Raw genomic sequence first — 18,962 nt, 5'->3', positions numbered from 1 at the left:
TAAATAATTTAGTTTATTCAGCATGAAATGGAGCTCAGTTATGTAGCATGAGGAGGCTGTATATTCTGCAACACTGGGACTATCGGTTTGTCAACAGTGGGTCAAAGGAGTAGCAGAGATGACAGTTGCTCTTTAAAAATTAGGATTTAAATCGAGTTGATTTAAATCAAGCCTTTTTACTAGTGATTTAAATCATGATTTAAATTGTGATTTAAATCAACTCGATTTAAATCAAATCCACCCTGCTTTGAAGGATCGCTGCACGAATGGTTATAAGTCGAGGACTGTCAAGAGTGACCCATATGACGGGAGAGATGTCATTCTGACTTTGACTGTAGACTTGTCCAAACTTGGCAAGTGTAAGATTTGTGGACTTCAACTCCCAGAATTCCCCAGCCAGCCATGGCTGGATGGCTGGGGAATTCTGGGAGTTGAACTCCATAAATCTTACACTTGCCAAAGTTGGAGACCCCTATTTTACTGGATCAAAGGGGTCTTTCTTTCCTGTTGTGAGATTTTTTTGCTCGGAATTTGGTTGGTTTTTAGCCCCAAGAGAAACGTGGCTTGGAAGTGAACCAGCCTCTCATTCCAATAAAAGTTAAATCGATGCTATTTATCTTGGGTAGTGAGTAATTAAATAAACACTGTATCCTGGGTGTGAGAAAGCGCTTAGTAATTCTTTCTGCTGTTTGCTTTCGTTGGTGCTCATTAAGATGCTTTTAGATCCTAGCTAACGTGTGGTCCAGAGCAGATGCATCCCAACAGATGGGCCTGGGGTGGGGGGAAGCCCTTTTGAAACTTTGGGGGGGGCAGCATATAAGACGGTAGGTGTCCCCCAGGGCCACTGGCAGGTTGTAAGTATCCAGGGTCAAACACGCCCCTTAAATCCCAGCTTTGTTTGGGAATGCATTGAGGGTCCTCCCCTGGCAAGGATCTCCAGGACTTGTTGCAAATGTCTATTTTTATTATCCAGGAGCCTGGATAGCTCAGCAGACTAATGCATTGTAATTTAACTCCAGCTGTCTGCAATTAGTAAGTTCGAATCTCCCCAGGCTCACGGTTGACTCAGCCTTCCATCCTTTCTAAGGTAGGTGAAATGAGGACCCAGTTTGTGGGGGCAATAAGCTGACTTTGTATAAATATACAAAAGTATGAAGGCAATTGCTTAATGCAACGTAAGCTGCCCTGACTCTCCAGAGAAGGGCGGCATATAAATCAAAATAAAATAAAATAAAAAAATAAATAAATTGGCGTCAGGCCGTTCGCTGAGCTTGCGGTAAAGAGGGTTGGTTGGTGAAATGAGGGGTCCCTGGAGTTTGATGGTTTTCTTGCAGACGTTTCATGACCCAACTAGGTAACATCATCAGAGCTAGAAGGGAGGGGGGTTGAGGAGAGGAGGGGGAGGAGGGGGAGGAGGAGGAGGAGGAGGAGGACGACGACGACTGTGGGGTCCTCTCTGATGCTCTCTGAGCTCGGTGGCTTCCTCTGCAGGCATTTCATGACCCAACTAGGTAATATCATCAGTACTAGAAGGGAATGCAGTTGGAGGTGGAGGAGGAGGAGGATTAAGGGGTCTTGAATGATCTCTGAGCTTGGTTATTTTCTTGCAGACATTTCATGATCCAACTAGGTAACATCATCATCGGTACTGGAAGGGAGTGGTGTTTGCCCACCTGAATCCTATCCCCCCCCCAGAACTGATGATGTTACCTAGATGGGCCTTGAAACGTCTGCAAGAAAGCAACTAAGCTCAGAGAACACCAAGGATTCCACAGTCCTCCTCTTCGCCCAGAAGATGTTACCTAGTTGGGTCATGAAACGTCTGTAAAAAAAAAACTACCAGGCTCAGAGAGCACCAAGGACCCCTCATTTCAACCCCAACCTACAAACCTCCTCCTTTATCGATTGGTGAAATAGAGACGTTTCCCCAGGGGTTTCCCCCAGCTGTCCCCTCTTCTCCCCCCGCAACCCCCCCCGTCATTCTTCCCATTGCCCAAAAGGCTTCAGAGTTTGGAAATATTGAATAAAGAGCTGGAAGGGACTTTGGAGGTCTTCTAGTCTAACCCTCTGCTCGAGCAGGAGACCATATATGTACCATTTCAGCTGAATGATTGTCCAGTCTCTTTGTCCCCCTTTGTGGTGGCAGAGGCTCTTCAAGAAACAGGGAGGGCAGGTAAATTGGCTGTGCCACCCCCCCACCCCCCCACCCCCGTTCAAGGGTTAACAGCCTTTTCTTGCTGAGCTGGCGCCTTTTCAGCTGGCACAGCGCCCGTTCCCATCCGCTGCCGTGCCAAGCCGCGGAATAGCGGTGACCTCAAATCCTGATTAATGACATCTGAGCTCTGTCTGGCAGCCACACAGACACTTAGGAATGCAAATTGCTGGCAGGATCGGTGCCAAGCTGAGCTGGAAGGCGAGAGTTGGCACGCAGGAAGGCACGCCTGGCCAAGCCAAGGGATTTCCCCGGTTTTTCCCCATCGGACGGAGCGGTTTATTTTCCACCGGCAGTGAAAGTTTATTCCGTGCTGAGGGCATGCAGGGCAGTGGGTAGGATTGGCAGGATGCCTTAATCTTCAATTTCTGTAGAGATTTTTGGCTGTCCCAAAGCTGCTTTTTTTCAAGAGCCAACTGGACTTTCTTCTTTTTATTTTATTTATTTTTATTTATTTTTATTTATTTTTATTTTTATTTTTATTTTTATTTATTTTTATTTATTTTTATTTATTTTTATTTATTTTTATTTTTATTTATTTTTATTTTTATTTATTTTTATTTTTATTTATTTTTATATGCCGCCCTTCTCCGGAGACTCAGGGCAGCTTACAATGCATTAAGCAATAGCCTTCACCCTTTTGTATATTTTATACAAAGTCAGCTTATTGCCCCCACAAACCGGCTCCTCATTTTACCCACCTTAGAAAGGATGGAAGGCTGAGTCGACCTTGAGCCTGGTGAGAATTGAACTCGCAGTAATTGCAGGCAGCTGGATGTTAAATGCTGCCTTAGTAGGAGGCATTAGCCTCCTACGCCACTCGGGCTTTCCTTTGAAGATGTTTCGCTTCTCCTCCAAGAAGCTTCTTCAGCTCTGACTGGATGGTGGAGGATGGCAGGGTTTAACAAATCTCCAAGTGGCCTCAACGACTGTCTATAAGGATGCAAATGACCAGCTGTCTGCAAGGAGTATAAACCAGGGGTGAAATCCAGCAGGTTCTGACAGGTTCTGGAGAACCGGTAGCGGAAATTTTGAGTAGTTTGGAGAACCGGCAAATACCACCTCTGGCTCAGGGGTGGGTTTTAAATTTTTTTACTACCGGTTCTGTGGGTGTGGCTTATTTTGTGGGTGTGGCTTGATGGTCATGTGACACTTCTTTAGGATTTAGCAGAGGTACTGGTCTACCAGGCTTTTAACTGCTTGCAGAGCTGTACCGGTCTACTCATTTATTTTTGGAGGCACCGGTCTACCACCACACTGCCTTTTAACACTGATCAGCTGTAGGGCAGCCCTTTGAAGCCCTGCGGCAAGAGTTTAAACAGTTTTTTTCCTTCTAGCCAATCAGCTGGGACTCAGGAGGCAGCAATAGATTGGGGGTGGGGCCAAATAAAAGGTAAGAATAGTGCGGGAGGCGGGGCAGAGGGGGCGGGAGGGCCCAGCTCCCGAACAAAGAGAACCGGTTCAGTGACGTCATATTGTCACTGCTACCGGCTCGGCCAAACCGGGCCGAACCGGGAGGAACCTACCACTACTCTGGCTGCCCCAGAGTGGGGAGGGAATGGGGATTTTGCAGTATCCTTCCCCTGCCACACCCACCAAGCCATGCCCACCAAGCCACACCACCCTCACCAAGCGACGCCCACAGAACCGTAAATATATTTGAATTCCACCACTGGTATAAGTCAGGGGTGGGTTCTAAATTTTTTTATTACCGGTTCTGTGGGCGTGGCTTATTTTGTGGGTGTGGCTTGGAGGTCATGTGTCTAGGTGGGCGTGGCTAGCTGGTCAGAGTCATTTCTGGAAGGTCCTCGCATTTACAACCAGTCCTTGCACTTACGACCCGACTCATTTGTTTGCTTTTAACACTGATCAGCTGTAGGGCGGCCCTTTGAAGCCCCCCGGCAAGAGTTTAAACAGTTTTTTTCCCTCTAGTCATCAGCTGGGACTCAGGAGGCAGCAATAGATTGGGAGTGGGACCAAATAAAAGGTAAGAATAACGTGGGGAGGTGGGGGGATGGGGGAGGGCAGGGGGGGAGAACCGGTTCGGTGACATCATATCGTCACCGCTACTGGCTCGGCCGAACCGGACCGAAATGGGAGGAACCCACCACTGGGGTGGGGCCAAATAAAAGGTAAGAATAATGTGGGGGGCGGGGCGGAGGGGGCGGGAGGGCCCAGCTCCCGAACAAAGAGAACCGGTTCGGTGACATCATATCGTCACTGCTACCGGCTTGGCCGAACCGGGCCAAACCGGGAGGAACCTACCACTGCTCTGGCTGCCCCAGAGTGGGGAGGGAATGGGGATTTTGCAGTATCCTTCCCCTGCCACACCCACCAAGCCATGCCCACCAAGCCACACCACGCTCACCAAGCCACGCCCACAGAACTGGGAGTAAAAAAATTTGAATTCCACCACTGGTATAAGTCCTTCTGTTTCCCCTCCACCCCCCAAAATGAAATAATGGCTTGCTTCGTAGACAAAATCTTCCAACCTCGGTGTGCAAATCCTCAGGATAGAATACAGAATAACAGAGTTGGAAGGGACCCTGGAGGTCTTCTAGTCCAACCCACTGCTCAGGCAGGAGATCCTATACCCATGATGGCGAACCTATGGCATGCGTGCCACAGGTAGCATGTGGAGCCATATCTGTGGGCATGCGAGCATTGCCCTAGCTCAGCTCCAGCGTGCATGTGCGCACCGGCCAGCTAGTTTTCGGGCCTTTTGGGCCCACCGGAAGTCGGGAAATGGGCTGTTTCCAGCCTCCAGAGGGCCTCTGGTGTGGGGGGGAAGGCTGTTTTCACCCTCCCCAGACTCCTAGAAAGCTTCTGGTGCCTGGGGAGGGCAAAAAACAGGCCTACCGGGCCCACCGTGCCATCACATGCCAAAAGTAGGGGGAGCTTTGGGGGGCTGTGCGTGCATGCGCGGGTGTGTGTGGTGGCATTGAATTATGGGTTTGGGCACACTCATGTGTGACCCCCCCACGCTCCCCCACTTTTGGCACAAAGGTTAGCCATCACTGCCCTATACCATTTAAAACAAATGGCTGTTCCGTCTCTTCTTTAAAACTTCCAGTGTTGGAGCATTCAGAACTTCCGGTGGCAAGCTGTTCCACTGGGTTAATTGTTCTGGGGGCACCTACTATCTGGAACGAGCTCCCCCCGGAGATACGGAGGATCCCGGATCTGCGCACCTTCTGCCGCGCTCTCAAGACCTTTTTATTTCACCAGGCGGGCCTGGCCTAACTTTCTCCCTCTTTTTAAACAATTTTAATATTTTAATATTTTTAATATCTTTTAATCTTCAAAGTTTAAACCTGTTTTAAATTGATTGGGGTTTTAATCTGTCTGGGCCAAACTATTTAATTCGATTTTATTTCTGTTTTTTAAAATTTTGTATGTATGTATTTTATTGTTGGCTGTTCACCGCCCTGAGTCCTTCGGGAGTAGGGCGGTATACAAATCAAATAAAAGTAAAAGTAAAGTAAAGTTCTAACTGTCAGGAAGTTTCTCCTTAGTTCTAGGTTGTTTCTCTCCTTGATTAGTTTCCACCCATTGCTTCTTGTCCTGCCTTCAGGTGCTTTGGAGAATAGGTGGACCCCCTCTTCTTTGTGGGCAGCCCCTGAGATATTGGAAGACTGCTATCATGTCTCCCCTGGTCCTTCTTTTCGTCAAACTAGACATAACCAGTTCCTGCATCCGTTCTTCATATGTTTTATCCTCCAGTCCCCTAATCATCTTTGTTGCTCTTCTCTGCACACTTTCTAGAGTCTCCACATCTTTTTTACATCATGGCGACCAAAATTGAATGCAGGATTCCAAGTGTGGCCTTACCAAGGCCTTATAAAGTGGTATTAACACTTCACGTGATCTTGATTCTCTCCCTCCGTTGATGCAGCCTAGAATTGTGTTGGCTCCTAAACTTGTTTTTGCTTCTGTGGTTGAGTTGTGAGTCTTCCCTATAAAACTCGGAAGAGGCCCAGGGTTCCCCCTCTTTCCCCATCAATATTTCTTCCTGGATGCTAAGAGGTCAGAGGTCATCTGGGAGCTGCCCCCTTCTTGCTAATTGCCCTGATGGAGGGGAGGGGAGTGGGGGGGCGCAGGGGCTTTGCATGTAATCCCTACAGGTGTCAGCGGAGGCTCAGCGGAGATCAGGGTCTGTCATCAAATATTTATCTCTCCCACCCGCACAGAGGTTAAAGGTCACTGCTGGGGTGGGAGGCTGGGGGCGGTCAGCTATGGCTCTCCTGGGGGTCCGGCGAGCGGAGTCCATCCATCACGGCTCAGCCAGAAGATGCGGAAGTGGAGCTGCCCTTTGCCGCTTGCAAGCTTCAGGAATTTGGGGGGGGGAGGAGAAGGGAGAATTAGATGCTGTAATGGCCCCCCCAGCTGGCCAAAGCCCTACAGGGTTGTTCTGGGGCAGAGGAGGAGGGGGCTCTCGCTGGAAGGAAAGAGAAGGGCAGGGATGGGAGTCCAGGAAGAAAGCACATTGCTGGGGTTTTTTATTTATTTTTTGAATAGAATAGAATTTTTTATTAGCCAAGTGTGATCGGACACACAAGGAATTTGTCTTGGTGCGTACACTCTCGGTGTACATAAAAGAAAAGATACGTTCGTCAAGAATCATAAGGTACAACACTTAATGATATAGGGTACAAATAAGGAAGGAAGGAAGGAAGGAAGGAAGGAAGGAAGGAAGGAAGGAAGGAGAGAAAAGGAAGGAAGAAAGGGAGGGAGGGAAGGAGGAAGGATGGAGAGAAAAGGAAGAAGGAGGGCGGGAGGGAGGAAGTAGAAAAAAGGAAGGAAGAGAGGGAGGGAGGAAGGAAGGAAGGAGAAAATAGAATAGAACAGAATTCTTTATTGGCCAAGTGTGATTGGACACACCAGGAATTTCTCTTGGTGCGTACACTCTCGGTGTACATAAAAGACAAGATACGTTCGTCAAGAATCATAAGGTACAACACTTAATGATAGTCATAGGGTACAAATAAGGAAGGAAGGGAAGGAAGAAGTAGAATGAAGGAGATGGATGGAAGGGAGGAAGGAAGGAAGGAAGGAAGGAAGGAAGGAAGGAAGGAAGGAAGGAAGGAAGGAAGGAAATGTAAAATTGATGATACTTCAATTTCCAAAAGAACAATTTTGTTAGTGAAGGTCTCCTCTGTGTCTGTGCGTGTGCGTGTGTGTGTGTGTTGTGTTTGGGAGTGGCAGCCCCTCTGAAGAAGAAGCAAGCTGGCCCAGAAGCTGCAACAATCTCTGGAGTTGGGGAAGGCTTGGAAATAGGTGTGTGTGTGGGGGGGGGTTTCAGTAGGGCTAGGGGCATTTAAGGTAGGAAAGACAGCCTTTCCCTGCAGCTGCCTGGGTTGGATGTGGTAGGGAGACCACTAAGAGATCTGTGGATGGGGAGGGGGGAATATTGAACAACCCGCCCGGAAGAAGGATGAGGAACCCCCGCCCCCATCTTGAGTAATGCAGAATGGGGAGGGGGGGTTTCTGCATTTAGGATTTCCACTGCCTTTTTTTCTCTCTCATTACGCAAAGCGAGTCTGAGTGGCTTACCCCGGCCTCTTCAGTTTCCCTTCCATCTGCTCTTGTGGGGGGGGGGGGGCTCTTGTCAGCCCACCCCAACTGATACCCACTGTTTCTTTCCCCTCTGCAGCTCTACGAGTTGGACGGAGACCCCAAGCGGAAGGAATTTCTGGACGATCTCTTCAGCTTCATGCAGAAGAGAGGTGAGTGGGGGGCGGGGAAAGTTTCCTTCCTTCCTTCCTTCCTTCCTTCCTTCCTTCCTTCCTTCCTTCCTTCCTTTACATTCTTCCTGCCTGCCTGCCTGCACTTTCATTTTCTTTCCTCCATCTCTCCTTTCTTTCTTTCTCCCTCTCCTCCCTCCCTCCCTCCTCTTTTCTCTTTATTTCTCTTTTTCTTGCTCTTCTTTCTTTCCTTCCTTTCTTCCTTCTCCCTCTTTCCTTTTCTCCATCCCTCTCTTCTCCCTTTTCCCTCTTTCCTTTCCTTTCCTCCATCCCTTTCCTTCCTTCTTTCCCCCTTTCCTTTTCTTTCCTTCATCCATCGCTTCCTTCCTTCCTTCTCCCTCTTTCCTTTCCTTTTCTCCCTCCTTCCCTTCCTCCCATCCCAGAGCAATCCTTGCCTGCCCCTCCCACTTAATTAGCCCCCCATTAACCTCGGCCTTTGCCTGTCGGGGCTGATCGCGCACAGCTTCATCCATTCAGCGGTTGGCAAAGGGCTCTAATTGATGGCAAACCTCTGGATTGGCGTCAGAGGCCGTGGGGGGTGGGGGTGGGGGCTCTATGGCTTGATGGGTCGGGGGAGGCGAGGTCAGAGGTTAAAGCATTTATCGAATCCCCTCAATTGCTGGAGCTTCCTCTTCATCCCAATCGGCCCGATAACAAAACCCAGCACCGATTTCCAATGTCGGATCGGAGGGCCCTCCATCAGGACTGCCATTAAATGGCTTTGGGGCTGAATAAGGGCCCCCCCTCCACCCCAGGGCTGCCGCAGGTGGGGTCAAAAAAGTCAAGATGGAAGCCAGAGCTGGGTGACTCAAACTCCCTCCGCTTGTGTCCCCGTGCCAGCTAAGGACGCTATTGGCAAGAGAGCCCCTGAGCTTATCCAGAATTCACTTATTGCTTCCACAAACATGGGAAGGGGTACACAGCAAGAGGGGAGAGCTAAAGACCAGAGGTAGTCCTCAACTTACAGCCACAATTGAGCCCAAAATGTATGTTGCTCAGTGAGAAATTTGTTAAGTGAGTTTTGCCCCATTTTACAACTTTTCTTGTTAAGTGAATCACTTGCCGTTGTTAAGTGAGTAACCCAGTTGTTAAGTGAATCTGGCTTCCTCATTGACTTTGTTGGTCAGAAGGTCGCAAAAGGGGATCACGTGACCCTGGGACACTGCCACCGTCATAAATACGAGTCAGTTGCCAAGAGTTCAAATTTTGATTAGGGAGGGAGGGAGGAAGGAAGGAAAATATGAGAAAAAAAGGAGGGAGGGAGGAAAACGGGAGAGAGGGAATGAGATAGGCAGGTCAGTGAAAAAAAGGGAAAGGGGGGAAAGAAAGAAGGAGGGAAAGTGAGGGAAGGAGGAAGGAAGAAAGGAATGGAAGGAGGGAGGGAGGAAAGTGAGGAAGGAAGTTTAGAGAAGAAGGGAGGAAGGAAAATGGGAGAGAGGCAGAGGTGGGTTTCAACAGGTTCTGACCAATTCTGGAGAACCGGCAGTGGAAATTTTGAGTAGTTCAGAGAACCGGTAGTAAAAATTCTGACTGGCCCCGCCCCCATCTATTCTCTGCCTCCCAAGTCCCAGCTGATAGGGGGGAAATGGGGATTTTGCAGTAACCTTCCCCTGCCACGCCCACCAAGCCACACCCACCAAGCCATGCCCACAGCATCAGTAGTAAAAAAATTTTAATCCCACCACTGAAGAGAGGGAATATGATAGGCAGGTCAGTGAGGAAAAGGAAGGAGGGAGGGAGGGAGGAAGAAGGAAGAAAGATGAGTGAGAAAATGGAATGAAGGAGGGAGGGAGGACGGAAGGAAGAGAAGGAGGGAGAAATGGAGGAATGGAAAATGGGAGAAAGAGAATAAGATAGCAGGTCAGTGAGGAAAAGGAAAGGAGGATGAGAAGGAGGGAGGGAGGAAGGAAGAAAAGGAGGAGGGAGAAGGGGAAGAAGGGAGGGAAGGAGCTGAGAGGGAGGGAGGGAGGAAGGAAGGAGGGGATGAGGAAGGAAAGGAGAAGAGGGAGGAAGGAAGGAAGGAAGGAAAGGAGGAAGGAGGGAGAAGGGAAGGAAGGAAGGGAGGGAGGGAAGGAGCATGGACGGAGGGAGGAAGGAAGGAAGGAAGGAGGGAAGAAAGGAGGAGGGAGGGAGAAGGGAAGGGAGGGAAGGAAGGAAGGAGGGGATGAGGAAGGAAAGGAGAAGAGGGAGGAAGGAAGGAAGGAAGGAAGGAAGGAAAGGAGGAGGGAGGGAGAAGGGAAGGAAGGGAGGGAGGGAAGGAGCAGGGACGGAGGAAGGAAGGAAGGAAGGAGGGAAGAAAGGAAGAGGGAGGGAGAAGGGAAGGAAGGAAGGAAGGAAGGAAGGAAGGAAGGAAGGAAGGATCTGGGCTACCTGCAGATGATGGGGGGGGCTCCCCCAAGGTTCACAGCCCCCTCCACCGTGCTCCTGGCCCTCATTATTCTCCCTGAACTAATTAAGCTGCTTTCTCCTGCCTGCGATAAGGGTGCTAATTAAGAGCTTTTCTTGTGGCTCTCTCTATTGGAAAGCCCTTTGTGAGGCTCCTGCAGGGGATCGAATCCCTCCGGGGTGGGGGGAGGCGGGGGGCCGTGTGTGCTGATTCTCCTGGGCGAGGAGGGGTGTCTGTTGATGCCCATCGATTGCCTCTAGGAGAGATAAGGGGCAAGGTGCCCACCCCACCCGCTTTGCCTGAAGGAGAGAAATCACACTCAGCGGAGCCTCTGCCTGCCTCCTGGCCCTCACACAATTTGAACCTCCCACCCGCGAGAAGCTGGGGGGCAGCCCCCCCCCCCACTTATGCTCCAGCCTTCCTGGATTTCGTGTGTGCCCCCCCCTCCCCCCCGCTGGCTGGGGAGGATGGCCCTGCAGTTCCTGGCCTTTAGCGGGAGCAAGGCTGCAGTCATCCTTGCTCAAACTGGCATCTTATCGAATCTCAGGCCCGGAAGGGACCTCGGAGGTCTTCCAGTCCACCCCCCTGCCCTGCTCAAATAGAAGACTCGATCCCATTCTGCACAAACGGCTATCCCATCTCCTCTTAAAGACCCCCAGGGATGAAGCACCCACAACGTCTGGTGGCAAGCCCTTCCACTGATTTTTTTTTTTTTTAAATTTGATTTATATGCCACCCTTCTCCGGAGACTCAGGGGGGCTTACAAGGCATTAAGCAATAGCCTTCATACTTTTGTATATTTTTTATACAAAGTCAGCTTATTGCCCCCACAAACTGGGTCCTCAATTTACCTACCTTAGAAAGGATGGAAGGCTGAGTCAACCTTGAGCCTGGCGAGATTCAAACTTACTTTAATTGCAGACAGCTGGTGTTAAATTACAGTGCTCTGTCTGTTGAACTATCCAGGCTCAACATAATTCACAGAGTAATAGAGTTGGAAGGGACCTTGGAGGTCTTCTAGTCCAACCCCCTATGCCAGTAATTGCTAACCTTTTTGCTATTGCATGCCAAAAGCGGGGGGAGTGCGGGGGAGTGTCACATGTGTGCGTGCCCACACCCATAATTCTATGCGCCCCACCCCTGTGCATGTGTACGCGACCCCCCCACGCTTCCCTCGCTTTTGGCACGCGATGGCTTGGTGAGCCTGGTAGGCCCATTTTTTCGCCCTCCCCAGGCTCCAGAGCCTTTCTAGGAACCTGGAGAGGGCGCAAACAGCCTTCCCTACCCCCCTGGAGGCCCTCTGGAGGCCGGAAACAGCCTGTTTGCCGACTTTCAGGGGGCTCAGAAGGCCCAAAAATCAACTGGCTGGCACGCGCATGTGTGCCCACTGATATGGTTCCACTTGCCACCTGTGGCACGCGTGCCAAAGGTTCGCCATCACTGCCCTATCCCATTTCAGACAAATGGCTGCCAATCTCTTGTTGAAAACCTCCAGTGATGAAACACCTACAACTTCTGGTGGCAAGCTGTTCCACTGGTTAATTGTTCTCACTGTCAGGAAATTTCTCCTTAGTTCTAGATTGCTTCTCTCCTTGATTAGTTTCCATCCGTTGCTTCTGTTCTGCCTTCAGGTGCTTTGAAGAATAGCTTGACTCCCTCTTCTTTGTGGCAACCTCTGAGATATTGGAAGACTGCTATCAGATCTCTCTTCCCTTTCATAAAAACAAATTTCATACTCGTTAATTTCTTGACTTCAATAAAGAATCTTGCAAGCGTGACTTCCTGAGAACCCTGCAGAGTAGGCCGGCATCGATCCCCAGCCCACAGCTGGGAAGACTGAGTTGCTGGGAAGTTGGTGGTATAAATGAAAATGGTTGTCCCGGAGGTGCTTTTTCAAGAGGCCACTGGACTTTCTGGTTTTTCTTTGAAGACGTTTCGCTTCTCATCCAAGAAGCTTCTTCAGCTCTGACTGGATGGAAATTTTGGGAAATTTCCAACCGATTTCCCAAAAATTGCAGCTACAGGAACCATTTGCACTACACAGGTGACCCTGAGGACTACAGATAAACCTCCAGGTGGCCTCAACGACCCTCTAAAAGGATGCAAATGACCAGCTTTGTCTGCAAGGAATATAATATAAGGAGCCTGGATAGCTCAACAGACAGAAGCACTGTAATTTAACACCAGCTATCTGCAATTAAAGTAAGATCGAATCTCACCAGGCTCAAGGTTGACTCAGCCTTCCATCCTTTCTAAGGTAGGTAAATTGAGGACCCAGTTTGTGGGGGCAATAAGCTGACTTTGTATAAAATATACAAAAGTATGAAGGCTATTGCTTAACGCATTGTAAGCCGCCCTGAGTCTCCGGAGAAGGGCGGCATATAAATCAAATTAAAAAAAAAAATCCTTCCCTTCCTCACCGTCCTGTCAGAGCTGAAGAAGCTTCTTGGATGAGAAGCGAAATATCTTCAAAGAAAAAACCAGAAAGTCCAGTTGCCTCCTGAAAAAGCACCTTTGGGACAACCAGGACCTGGATGAGCGAGAAGCTCCGTAGAAAAATGAAAATGGAGAAAATGGAGTTGTACCCAGCAAGATCAGGAGCAGAATGGAATTGACACCAGAACTGTATAAATTACACAACTAAAGTTTATCTCCAACCGGGGACTTCCTATCACCTGTTTCCATGCCATTCACAGCATCCTTTTCCCCCACGACTGCTGGAGGGGTCAAACAAGGAAGTAGCATCGACTCATTACATAGACTAAATAATTTTAATGTTTCCTTTCATTGCTTGCAGGCAGTCCTTGATTTATGGTCAAAATGGAGCCTCAAATTTTCTGTTGCTAAGCAAGGCAGTTGTTAAGTGAATTTTGCCTCATGTTACGGCCTTTCTTGCCCTGGTTGTTAAGTGAATTACCGTGGTTGTTAAGTCAGTCACATGGTTCGTAAGTGAATCTGTCTTCCCAATTGGCTTTGCTGCTCAGATGGTCGCAAAAGGGGATCACGGGGTCCTGGGACACTGCAACTGCCATAAATACGAGACAGTCGCCATGATGGGATCATGTGGGATGCTGCAACGGTCGTAAGTGTGAAAAACGGTCATAAGTCACTTTTTTTCACTGCCGTTGTAACTTTGGTCATTAAGCGAACTGTTGTAAGTCAAGGACTACCTGTATTGTTAAGTGAATCCGGGTTCCGCATTGTCAGAAGGTCATAAAAGGGGATCATGTAACCCCGGGATACTGCAACCGTCATAAAAATGAGTCAATTGTCAAGTGTTGGAATTTGGATCACTTGACCCAGGGGAGGCCGCTGTTAAGGAATTCGCGGAGTAACCCTTGAGCAGCAAGGGTGTGCACATGAAAGCGATTGAGAGTAGTTACAAATAAACACAGCCAACACACAGATACACTGAGTTGTGTTTACTTTCAGGAAATAATAAGTCCAATAAACAGTCCAGGTCATACACATATAAAGCAGGAGATAGCAAAACGACAGTCCAGGGATAATCCAATAACAAAGTCTTCTTACCAGTTGTCGTAGTCATTCACAATAAACAGTTCTTCTGGATTTGCAAACAGTAGCATACAGAGATATCAGAGAGCAAGAACAGCAAAGAGAAACTAACCATGTTTCTAGCTCCCTCTTAAGGAGATTGGCTACAGAGCTAACCAATCAGGACACAGTATGATGCAATACAGCAGTCTTAAAGCTATATGGAGGGTTTATATATTGCCAACCCAACAAGTTAGGTAATAGTCATTTCCTAACAGCCGCAATGGTTGTTAAGTGTAAAAACAGGTCCTAACTAAGCCGCTTTTTTCAGCGCCGTCGTAACTTCGAACGGTCACTAAGCGAATTCTTGTAAGCCGAGGACTTCCTGCACATTTGAGACCAGTCGTGCCGGAGAAGGCTCCACGAGAGCTAGAAACTTGCTTTCAGAGCAGCCTTCGGGAAGCCAGGCTGGGCTTTCTCACGGCTGCCTCTGCTTTAGAACTCCCCTCTCCATCCCCCCCCCACTCGTGACTCGCAGCCACAAATTTGTCGGTTCTGCCACAATCACCGCATTGCTGGGCAATGATGCTACCGGGGAAGAACAGGTTGTGTGTGTGAGTTGTTGTTTTTTTCAATATTTATCCAAGCTGGGTGTTTCCGGAGCAACTGGTTCTCCCTGATCTTCCTCCCCCTGCAGGGCCACCCAACCCCCCCCCTTTTTGGGGGGATTTGGGGACTCAAAAGGGGAGGAGGGTCCCAAATAGAGGTGGAGAAGAGGCTGATCTTCACCCCAGACCCCTCCCAGGTGTTGGAATTATTCTGGGGGTCTGGAGCCTTCCTTGGCTCAGGAGGTCTCCTTCTCCTACCTCCTTCTGCTCAGCCCTTGGCTGACCCTTGGCAGACAAGTGGACGGCCTCTCCAGGACTGACCAGGCCGGTCCAGCCTGTCCGGCCAGTTGCTTCTTCTCTCATGGCCCTTCCCTAAAGCCCTGGGGGGCTTCTCTGTTTTGCTCTGAAGAAAAGGGACACTCTGCAGGCCACGGAGGCATCTGCACTTTGTGTGTGTGTGTGTGTGTGTGTGTGTGTGTGTGTGTGTGTAGTGTGTTGCCTCCTCCACCGTCCAGGATCTGGTTCTTTATCAGCCCGCTTGGATGGACGGCTTAGTTTCCGCTTGCAGAAGGGAGAAGAGCACTTCCGTAAGAATTAAAACTGGACTCACTCTGGCCTCCTCCTCCTCCTCCTCTCAAAAGAGAGTGACACCTTTTTCATAACGTAGAGGGTGATCAGACAGACAGACAGACAGACAGATGGATTATACAGAGTTGGAAGGGACCTTGTAGGTCATCTAGTCCAACCCCCCCACCGAAGCAGGAGACCCTACACCATTTCTGACAGATGCCAGTCCAATCTTTTCTTGAAAATCTCAAGTGATGAAGCTCCCACAACTTCCGAAGGCAACTTCTGTTCCGTGGGTTGATGGTTCTCACTGTCAGAAAATGTCTCCTTATTTCCAGGTTGAATCTCTCCTTGGTCAGTTTCCATCCATTATTCCTTCTCTGGCCTTTGGGTGCTTTGGGAAATAGTTTGACCCCCCTCCTCTCGGTGGCAGCCCCTCACATATTGTAAGACTGCTATCCTGTCTCCCCTGGTCCTTCTCTTCACTAGATCAGCCATGTCCAGTTCCTGCAACCGTTCCTCGTATGTTTTAGCTTCCAGTCCCCTCATCATCCTGGCTGCTCTTCTCTGCACTTTTTCTAGAGTCTCAACATCTTTTTTAGAGTGTGGTGACCACTATGCAGTGCTCTAGGTGTGGTCTTACTAAGGCTTTATAGAGTGGTATTAGGACCTCAATTGATCTTGATTGTATCCCTCCGTTAATGCAACCCCACCTGAATGTGGGTTCTTTGGTGCTCTCTGAGCTTGGTTGTTTTCTTGCAGACGTTTCATGACCCAACTAGGTAATGTCATCAGTGCTAGAAGGGACTGGGCTGTGGGGAGAGGAGGAGGAGGAGGAGGACTGTGGGGTCCTTTGGGGCTTCCTGAACCTGGATGTTTTCTTGCAGACATTTCATGACCCAGCTAGGTAATATCACCAGTGCTAGAAGAGCGTGGGATTTGTGGGGGAGGAGAAGGAGCAGCAGGAGGAGAACTTTAGGGCCCTTAATGCTCCCTGAGCTTGCGTGCTTTCTTGCAGACGTTTTATTACATAACTAGGTAACACCATCAGCGTTATAAGGAAGAGGGGTTTGTGGAGAGGAGAAGAAGGAAGAGGAAGAGGAGGAGGAGAACTGCGAAGTTCTTGCTACTTTCCTGAGTTTTCTTGCAGGCGTTTCATGACCCAATTAGGTAACATCATCAGTACTAGAAGGGAGAGGGGTTACTCTCTGTTTATATACAAGCTCCTTCTAGCTCTGAAGATGTTACCTAATTGGGTCATGAAATGTCTGCAAGAAAACAGCCAAGCTCAGAGACCATCAAGGACCCCTCAGTGTAGGGGTCTGCAGTTTGCATCTGTGCAGGGATTTTCCTATCTTGGATGGCAAACCTCAGATAAGGAAGGTTATTTGCACGTATGCATTAAGACCCTAACTCTGTAAATAAGAGGAACAGCAGGAGAGGAAATGGGATATATGTGTATTAGACTTTAATTAAAGTCTAACATTATAAGTGCTTAAGCAAAGCAGTAATGGTTAACCAAAGACTCTAGTTACCTGGAAGATTCTGTAGCCAATGAGATACTGCCAAGTACGCTGTAACTTGAAAGCAACAAACTATATAATGTCACTATGTAAGACAATAAAATCACCACATACATCCTCAACCTTTGTGTGTGTGGTCACTCTACACCTCAGTTGTCCTCCTTCTCCTCCTCTTCCTCTTCCTCTTCCTCTTCCTCTTCCTCTTCCTCCTCCTCCTCCTCCTCCTCCTCCTCCTCCTCCTCCTCCTCCTCCTCCTCCTCCTCCTCCTCCTCCTCCTCCTCCTCCTCCTCCTCCTCTCTCCATTTTCATAAAAAAAGATGTCTAAAAAAATTCCCACCCAGTTTCTCTGCCTAGACGAGGAATGTCCTTCCTCAGCTACTTTAAGAGTTGGGGTTTTCAACTCCCAGAATTCCTCAGCCAGTTTGGGAGTTGAGGTCCACAGGACTTAAAACTTCCGATGGCCGTTGGTACCCAACTCCATATTTTATTTTATTTTATTTTATTTATCATATTTGTATACCGCCCTACTCCCGAAGGACTCAGGGCGGTGAACAGCCAAAATAAAATACAGAGATATACAAGAGTTAAAAAACTATTAAAAACAGATGAAATAATTTAGGCTCAAAAAACAAATTAAAAGCATCCAATTTATCTAAAAAACATTTAAAACCCAATTTAAAAGCCAATTTAAAAGGGAGAGTTAGGCCAGACCAGCCTGTTGGAATAAAAACATTTTTAGGGCGCGGCGGAAGATGCGTAAGTCTTGGATCCTCCGTATCTCCGGGGGGAGCTCGTTCCAGATGGCAGGTGCCCCCACAGAGAAGGCTCTCCCTCTGTGGGCCGCCAGTCGACATTGTTTGGCTGACGGCACCCCGAGGAGCCCCTCTCTATGGGAACGAACTGGTCGGTGAGAGGCTACTGGTGGCAGAAGGCGGTCTCGTAAGTATGGACCGTTTCTTCCCAAACACTCACCTTGCAAACCCCTTTCTGCATGAAGCCCCATACAAAGGCAGCCGCCCCCTTGCTGTACCCCGAACCCCAAGCCTGCTGCCTTCGCTCCGGAGTACAAAACCCAAACCCCATTTTTTCTCTCTTTCCTGCCCTGCCGCTTTTTTGCCCACTCGCCATTTCTCTTTTTATCTTCATCCGCGTTTATCTTCATCTTTTATCCGTTTTACACTTTTTAAAACACAAAACAGCCGGAATGAGAAGCCGGGAAAGAATAAAGCAAGTCATTTTTCAAGCGGATGAAGAATATCCCAGCCGATAAGATGCCCATAAATTAGGGGAGCGAGGAAAACGGCCATTGGAGCCGAGTCTCTGCTCCAAATAGATGGGGCTTCGATCGTCGTCCCCCTCCCCACTTCCAGGTCTGGCTCTTTTCTTGAGGTCCTTCTGGAAGAAAAGAAGGTATAAATTAAAAGCTTTTCTTTGTGTTTCGAATTTGGCAGCTGCTCCCGTGCTCGTCCGGGGTCCGTTTGAGGAACTGGGCATCTCACGAGCCGCCTCTTTCTCCTTGACACCGGAGAGATGCTGGGTTTTGGAGTCCACCTCCCAAGTTTTTCCCTAGGCACGGTTGCTTCCAGTTTGCACGGAGGGTCTTCAGGGAAAGGGTGCCCCTATCCTATTGAGGTCAGCTCCTATGGATAGTGTGGTGTCGGTGCTGCCTTGCAAAGTTTTTAATGGGCTTTCCATCTCAGGTTTCCTAGGGTCTCTCTCCTTGATTAGTTTCCATCCGTTGCTTCTTGTCCTTCAGAAGTTGTGGGAGCTTCATCACTGGAGCCGTGGTGGGTTGCCCCTGGTTCAGATCGGTTCTATAAAACCGGTAGTAAAATTGGTGGGAGACTCCGCCCACTGACCCGGACGTCATCAGAAGCTTCTGTGCATGTGCAGAAAAGTGCGTGCGCGGGCACGATGCGAACTGGTAGTAAAGGTAAGTAGAACCCACCCCTGCACTAGAGGCTCCCAAGAAGAGACTGGACTGCCAAATGTCAGAAATGGTGTAGGGTCTCCTGCTTGGGCAGGGGGTTGGACTAGATGACCTACAAGGTCCCTTCCAACTCTTGTTATTCTGTTCTGTCCTGCCCTCAGGTGCTTTGGAGAAGAGCTTGACTCCCTCTTCTTTGGGGCAGCCCCTGAGATATTGGAAGTCTGCTATCATGTCTCCCCTGGTCCTTTTTCTCATTAAACTAGACCTACCCAGTTCCAGCAACTGTTCTTTATATATTTTATCCTCCAGTCCAGGGGTGAAATGCTCCCGGTTCGGACCGGATCTCTTGATCTGGTAGCGATGGAGTCAGGTAGTTCGGAGAACCGGTAGCAAAAATCCCTGCCCCCACCCCCAATACCCAGCTGAGCCACACAATCATCAGAGGCTTTTTTTTTTACTTTTAAAAGCATTTTTTCTACAACCTCTTTGGGCGAAAA

General features: G+C 49.0%; 1 protein-coding gene across 1 annotated transcript in view; it reads left to right on the top strand.

Moving 5' to 3' along the window:
- ARID3C (AT-rich interaction domain 3C) overlaps positions 1-18,962 on the top strand; it is a 123,137-nt gene that overhangs the window by 86,277 nt on the left and 17,898 nt on the right. The window contains exon 4 of the mRNA XM_070934582.1: positions 7,866-7,938. Within this exon, the coding sequence (XP_070790683.1) occupies positions 7,866-7,938 (73 nt within the window). The remainder of the gene's footprint in view (positions 1-7,865; positions 7,939-18,962) is intronic.

This window comes from Pituophis catenifer, unplaced genomic scaffold, assembly GCF_029215685.1.
Source record: "Pituophis catenifer annectens isolate HBS135680 unplaced genomic scaffold, rPitCat1.0.hap2 SCAF_2, whole genome shotgun sequence".
Lineage (NCBI taxonomy): Eukaryota > Metazoa > Chordata > Lepidosauria > Squamata > Colubridae > Pituophis > Pituophis catenifer.
This window is presented reverse-complemented; position numbering and strand designations above follow the sequence as displayed.